Source organism: Stegastes partitus, unplaced genomic scaffold, assembly GCF_000690725.1.
Source record: "Stegastes partitus isolate 25-593 unplaced genomic scaffold, Stegastes_partitus-1.0.2 Scaffold216, whole genome shotgun sequence".
In the NCBI taxonomy this organism is placed as follows: Eukaryota; Metazoa; Chordata; class Actinopteri; family Pomacentridae; genus Stegastes; species Stegastes partitus.
The window spans coordinates 16,326-23,526 of NW_007577947.1; the positions used below are offsets into that span (position 1 = coordinate 16,326).

At 40.1% G+C, this 7,201-nt stretch overlaps 1 protein-coding gene across 1 annotated transcript in view; it reads right to left on the minus strand.

The window, feature by feature from the left end:
• Positions 1-2,499: 2,499 nt before the first annotated feature.
• camkk1b (calcium/calmodulin-dependent protein kinase kinase 1, alpha b) overlaps positions 2,500-7,201 on the minus strand; it is a 7,732-nt gene continuing 3,030 nt past the window's right edge. The window contains exons 10-16 of the mRNA XM_008280960.1: positions 7,054-7,107; positions 6,894-6,967; positions 6,475-6,562; positions 6,253-6,381; positions 5,431-5,534; positions 3,317-3,367; positions 2,500-2,970 (exon numbers count right to left, since the gene is read on the minus strand). Coding sequence (XP_008279182.1) covers positions 2,889-2,970; positions 3,317-3,367; positions 5,431-5,534; positions 6,253-6,381; positions 6,475-6,562; positions 6,894-6,967; positions 7,054-7,107 — 582 coding nt within the window. The 3' untranslated portion in view covers positions 2,500-2,888. The remainder of the gene's footprint in view (positions 2,971-3,316; positions 3,368-5,430; positions 5,535-6,252; positions 6,382-6,474; positions 6,563-6,893; positions 6,968-7,053; positions 7,108-7,201) is intronic.

Consider the following 7,201-nt stretch of genomic DNA (forward strand, 5'->3'; position numbering starts at 1 on the left):
GGAGGCTCAATGGGGTGGCCTGGCGACGGCAGTACGGGGTTAACAGCGAGAGCCAAGGGTTAGTGTGTTGAAGCTCGACTGTAGCTGGCTCTGAATGTGGAAACTCGAGGGAGTCTGGGTGTGGAGGTAGACGCTGAAGCAAAGTTTCCTCTGACCGGCGATGAAACAATGACACCACAGTTACAGCCGCACCATAAAGGCTCTATTATGCGTTTGCAAATACAGTAGAACAGAATAGAAGAGAACAGAATGGAATAGACCAGGATGCTGCATTACTACTCAGGCGGTGTGTGTTGAGGGAAAAAGAGCAGTCATACAGTGAAGTTACTAGTCTGTATGAACGCAGTATTGTGCTGTTGCATGGCAACAGTTTCCACAGAAATCTTTGCTCAGAAACACTCCTCTTTGGTCGTCACATAACTGCAGCGAGCAGAAAAATGGCCTGACTGCAGGAATACAAATGAACTGGTTTAGCTTGCAGGGGCTAAAGAGTCCTTTTTATTTCATTCTAACACATTTACACTGAAGCTAAAGCAAAAGATGTAACATGGGATTTGTTTTATATCTCGACCCAAACCTCTTTGTTTTGTGACTGTTGTGTATTGCGGGCTATAGGCCACTCCAGGACACAAGAATATTTATCTGCAGCTTCTATACCGAGAGCAGCAGAAACAAAGCAGGAACGGTTTAAAGATTAAAGGCTCTTAGTCACACTGTAAAACCTTAATTTTATGTCTTTAATTCTATTATTAGACCTTGCATGAAGCCTAAAAATACTCAGATACTATAATGTTAGGCTTTATGTTTGGACAACTGAAAATAAGTATATAGAATCTTTAATTAAATACATTTAAATATGATATTTGAAGGCAGCTTAACCGCATAAATCATATGAATTTCAGTCGTGTGGCTGCAGAAATGGCAATAACTGCTACTCTGCTAGCTTGACAGGCTAGTTAGCATTTAGCAGGACTATTTTGTTTGATGATTTTTTTCTCTTTGTTATGATTTAAAGACTGTGTAAAGCTTAAACAAACGTGTTCCGAGTTTGTCACAGCACAGCAGGGTTTCAATTCCTAGAAAAGTAGGTAGGTTAGCTTTCATTAAGACTAGAGACAACAGTTCTTGCTAACAGTGCTAACTGTCGTAGGCAGTAGTCACCATTCAGCAGAGCTACTTTGTGTCTTGTTTGTTTTTTTTAAAAAAATTACAGTTAAGATGTAAGTGTTGTTGTTTACGTGTTTACACTTCGGAGCATCAAAATAACCTGACTTGAGTCTGATTCTTTGTTATTTGATGTTTGGGGTTTTCTGTCATTAGCAGCTAAACTGTTATTCTTACTCTCTTCAACAATTTCAATTCTTTCTTCATCAGAGTATCATTTGCTGCACCAGCTAAACATCTAATTAATTTATTTTCAGTTTTAACAATCCATCCATAGTTTCTTTTCTCCTGTTGCTATCTGCTCCATATTGTACTGTACTGTTCGGTCTCAGACCATCAGAGATGTTGTTCCACCTACTACACACCTCCAGACAAACCTCCAGCCCACTCCACCCTCAGTAAATCCTGCCTCTCTAAAGCCAGCTCAGTGTGATAAACCTGTAGTTTGTGCTGATTGGGACACTGTGCTGTGACAGTAATGCCGTATGGTGACTGGCAGTGGCACTCCTGCTCAGGGATTTTACATTTTTGCAGCATCATGCCTCCTCCTCATCCTCAGCACTGAAACATCTATTTTTGCAGCACGATCAAAGCGGGCAAAGACAGGAGTGTTGGGATGTAGCATGCACTGGATAAGACACTTTAATAGTGACTGAATAGGATCTTCAGTCAAATCCCAGACAACCTGTACCATTATTAGTGGTATTAATTGAATTTCATTTGTTTTGGCCACATTATTGTAATGTAACCTGACATTTTCATAGATTCTTGTGAAACTAATAGCAGCTTTTTTAATCACTCTTACAAAAGAACACAAATGAAACTCAAATAATATATTTTTTTCTAATTATGTATTTCAATTGAATCATCCAGAAAGAAATTCTTATTTAACTTTGTGTAGTTTTAGAAGGTTATTGTCAGTCTGTTCTGACTGTGTGATATTTGCTGTCTCTGGAACAAAAGGAGTTCAGTTGTCTTGCTTAAGGGCACTTCAGCAGGGCGGGTTGTTGTTGTTGAGCTCTTTACTTGCAGAATAATGCCCCCCTCTAGTGGTGTGAAGAATGAAGTGCATTCAATGTTCAGGATCAGGCTTTAAAATGAGCCTGACCGTGCATATGTACGTTGATTAAAACAACATTTTAAATACTATTGCTGGTGAAATGCCAGAACGAGTCCAGAAAACAAGCAGGATAACTGTTTCAAGTAATATCGAGGCAATGAAAGATGATATGAGACAAGTTATTAGAATGCTGCCATCTAGTGTTTCAACATAAGTGCTGCATGTCGTAGCAGTTTTATTTACACACACAACATTATTCAAAGTCATTGTTTAAACAGAACTTTTATTATCTTCAACAGCTGTAGGAAAATGTAAAAATATCTTCTTTATGGAGCATATTTACATTTTTAGGTGAATAATTCGCTTTACATTAATGCCGTATACCATCAAAAAATGCTGACGTTACCTGTGGACAGAAGGAAATCTGATCAAACGTGTGATCATTGTGTAATTAAAGCACTACAAATCTATACTCTTAATATCTGGTAAATCACAGAGTCATTAAAGACCTTTTGCACTACAGTGAGAGCAGCATGTGAGCACAGAAAGCATGAAGCAAAAGCAAAATTAGGAGAGAAAAAGACATAAAGAAAGGTACAAAAACATACTTTTCTACACACTCTCTCTGCTTTTTTTTTTTTTTAATCTGTCTGAAAGGGTCGGTTTAATCAGTGCACTCTGTAAAAGGTTCATCTTCATACAAGTCCTCCAACTCTCCTTCTCTGCTCCCCTCGTTGCTGACTTTCCTGTGGGCGACAAACACTCGATCATGTTGTTGAAGGTACTAAGTGAGATTGCAGATGAGGAGGAGGAGGAGGAGGAGGGGTAACACTAGACTAAAAATGTCCAAGTGTCCTTCACAGCACAGCTCATCACTTTTCATCCACATCAACCTCAAGAGGACACGAGAGACAGGGAAGCCAACACAAAGCACACATCAGCATGCATGTGTGTCGTCTTATTTTAGGCGCGGCTCAATGCACAAAGCTTTGTTCCGTCTTGTAAATCCTCTTAAGGTTCGACAAATAAGTGATGAGCTGCGACTAAGTATGAAGCATATGAGCTCAACCTGAGTGCTTGTTAAAGGTTTACCTCAAGGAAGGATGAGGCAGTGGCGAAGACCCCAGTAAGCCCCAAGAACCGCTGCAAGAAGGAGATGTGATATGAGAGGCCAGGATTTAAACTCTGTTAGCTTCGAGCACAGTTTAAGATGAACACAGATGTCGTTGTAGCAGGTTAAAGGCCGACATTTTAGAAATAGGCTTATACGCTTTTTGTTTGTGAGTTAGATGACAAAATTAACAGCCAATTAGCTTAGCATAGCGTGACTGATTGCTTCATTTAAAGCTACATTACATTAGTTTAATCTGTGCAACAACTGTGACTGTGTCTAATGTAAAGGAAAGTACACAGATCCTGATCAATCCTGTCTCCATGTCGGGGATAAATTCTAATTATAAGTAGCTTGTGAAGTTGCTGCTGTTGTTGCACAAGCATAAACGAGAGCAACTCTCTGACTTTGGAGACGCTCAGTTGGATTCTGCTGCTGTTTGATGCGACACATATTTAATAAACTCAGAGGGAAGATTCCTACAAACAGCTGGAAGCAACAAACAGAAATTCCGCTCCTGTTAACATTTTAGCAAAATCTGGATTGCATCTATTATGGATGAGTCTTTGTAATCTCTTAGTTTTTATTTTGATCTCACTCAAGACAATAACTGTGCATCAGGGATGTTTTTCCTAAATCGATTCAGACAACCTGAAGCACATTACTTGAAATGATACGTGGCCTGACCTAGTGAAGATTTCTGTCACAGCTTTTGTGGAAAAGTGAGCAGGCTGTTCATTCAGATGTTAAGCTGCTGTTGGATTCAGGGAAACGAGTGCATGTCTAAAAGAAGTTGGAGTGTATTGGATTAGAATCGCTTACTCCACCTTTAATTTGTGAGCCTTAGAGGCACTGACATCTAGATTTCGTGTCCTTGGGATGGAGCGATACCAGCTGTTTATCCTGTCTATTTATGCTAAGCTAAGCTAGGCTAGCCTACTGCTGGCTGTAGCTTGACATCAATTCTCTCATCCAGCTCTCTGCGAGAATCTGTGTAAGCTCTTTCCCATCTGTCAACTCCTCTAAGCTTCATCGTTTTTATTTTGGTACGCCTGTGTGGATGATTAGCTTATTTTAGTTATGTTGTAATAAAAGATATTATGAAATAAATAATTATATAAATAAACAAATGTGAAGTTGTGAAATAGTTTGCTTCATATTTTAATTGCTGTTTAGTCCCTGTTGTTTTCACAGCAACAAAGTTCATTTCAGGTCTCACTTTGAAATTTCTCTGTCCGCATTTCATGAAAATGAAGGCTTGTTGTCGATATAAACTTATACTTATTGTTATAAATTCAATTTAATATCTCTTATGTACAATGTGTGTTGGTTCTTTTTTTTGACAAATATACATTTCATAATTACTTATTTATTTATATTTTAAGTATCACAACGGCCTCCAAAGAAGTGTAAACTGGAACACCATGCCACAAACATCATCCCTCCAAGAAGATCAATATGAAAGTTTTGATCTTCTTAAAGCCAGCTGAAGCACCAATCTACACCTTCTCTAATATTTATAGCTTTAATTTCATCCTCGGAGCACTGAAAAGAAGATTTAACACACCCAGTTTGGGAGGATTTCACCATTTACTCATCACATGATTCAGAAGGCCTCCACATGTTTCCCTGAGTGGGAGTCACAGCGTCGTGTGCTGCTGGTGGCTGGATGAGTGTGGAGGAGGAGGAGGAGGAGGAGGATGAAGCTGCAGCTCCACGTCTCTTCACAGGGAGGTGTAATTAGCTGAGCCCCCCCACAGACAGGACTGGCTCGTTAATGGAAAACAAAAGCAGTGCAGCCATTACTGCTGCCGCTGGGGCTTCCATTTAGCTTATCAGGAGAGGACAAATGCTTTTATCTGCCTGAGTGTGCAACTAATTTAAGGACCAAAACACAGCAAATAAAGTGTACGAGTTAGTCAAAGATTAACAGTTCGGATCTGCTGGTGTGCTGCCTAATGTGCGAGAGAAACACTACATATGAGCTATTTTTATCCAAGCATCTGCTCGCTGCTTTGTTGTGTTAGAGGCCTAATCGCAGAGCTGGCAGTTTGGCAGAGCGGCGCAGATGGGATTTGCAGAGTCGGCTACTTACGTAAGGAGACCTCCAGGGGCAGACATGGACCTCTCGGCCCGCCGGCCCTGACACTCAAAGGGATTACTGAAGGAGCGCTTCCTCAGCATGGACTTCACCAGGATCTGCAGCGGACAGAGAAAGTACAGAACATTTGCATCTAAACAGCTCAGACATTGAGAAAAAGGGCACTTTTTAATGTATTAAATCATTAAAATTCTAATTTATTTCACTCTCTGGTAACCTTTGAGCAGCTAATCTTCACAGTTTCCACCATCTCTCCTCATATAAATATTACAAATCTACAATTTTGAATGCAGCATGAAAAAATAAATGAATAAATCAGAAAGACCAATAAATACAAGACATAAAACAATGCAAGCTCATCAGTGTGAGACAAATAAAATTTGTAAAAACAATGAATGCAAGGTAATCATTGGTGGTGATAACTTTGTACTGACTTCACCCAAACCTGGAGGCTGGTTTTAAACACTGCTGAGCTGAATCTTGAATGTTTGTAGGGATGGAATGCCCCTTTTTCATTGCTTTAACTGAGACAGCAGACTGACCAAAAGCCTTCTTTCTGAAATGAGACACCAATCACCTCCAGTAGATGCTCTTATGTCTTCTATGAAGTATTACCTTGAGATTCAAAAGCAAACCTCATAAAAATGTAAGTGGTCGAGATGTGAATGCTAATTTGAGCCCAATTTGTGAGATAAAGGTAAAGATAACTAAGGTATGACAGCAATAACAACCTGTGTTTTAAGAAAAGCCTTCAAACAGTCAGATCAGAGATGTAAATGTGAGTTTTACGAAGCAGATGAGACGTGTGCGACTCACCACAGCGGAAAGGCTGGGGATGCGTTTGATGCTGTTCTTCACCTCCTCCTCAGTGACCTCCACCGCCGTGCAGTGCTCCTCCTCCAGAGGAAGAGGACTGGAGCCGTTCTCCGTCACCCACGGATGGAGCTGCAGCAACATTAAAAACACGTTCAGTGAATGAAAGTGTGGCGTCGGCGGCGTTTCTGTAGTGTTTGGATGCAGTAGCAGTCTCATGCTCGCCTTGATTTCAGGGATGGTGATTCTTGTTTCAGGGTTTTTATCCAACATCCTTTCAATCAGCTCCTTCAGTTCTTCACTTATCAATGGCCTGTTAAAGAAGAGGCAGCGTGAACCTCAGAAAACAATAAATATGTTTTAAGCTTAACTATGGTAGCACATGGTGTGAATGTGAAACCATAGGTGGCTACTCTAACTAGCATGAAATCATATTTTAAACATATTCAGTTTCCTGATGTTCGTCCAAAACAGAAAAGCACAAGTTGTTAAGAACTATGAAGTCCAGATGTTGACATCTGCCCTCTAGAGAACGACGGTCTTTGAATCTATGAAGATGTTTTCAACCCATCCTGGTAACTTTATTACAGGTACATAAATGTGAGCTCTGTTTTCTATCTAAATGTTTCCTGCTGTTTGCTCACGTCTCTGGAAACTCCACAGGTTTGTTCTTGATCTTGTTGTGCAGAGAAACGATGTACTCATCATAAAAAGGGCACTAAAGCAGGACAAGCAAAGTGAAATGATTAAAACGTTGAAATTAAATCTTGCACCGGATGTTTGCTGTGATTGCATCTTGCTTACCATCCCAAAGACAAAACAGTAGAGTGTGACTCCCATCGCCCACACGTCTAAAGCCTGGCAAACAAACGCACTAATTATCAGGATGTGTCACCACTGAGAGGCTCTCAGACAACATTTCTTCATCATTTCTCACAATTAAAAAAAAAAA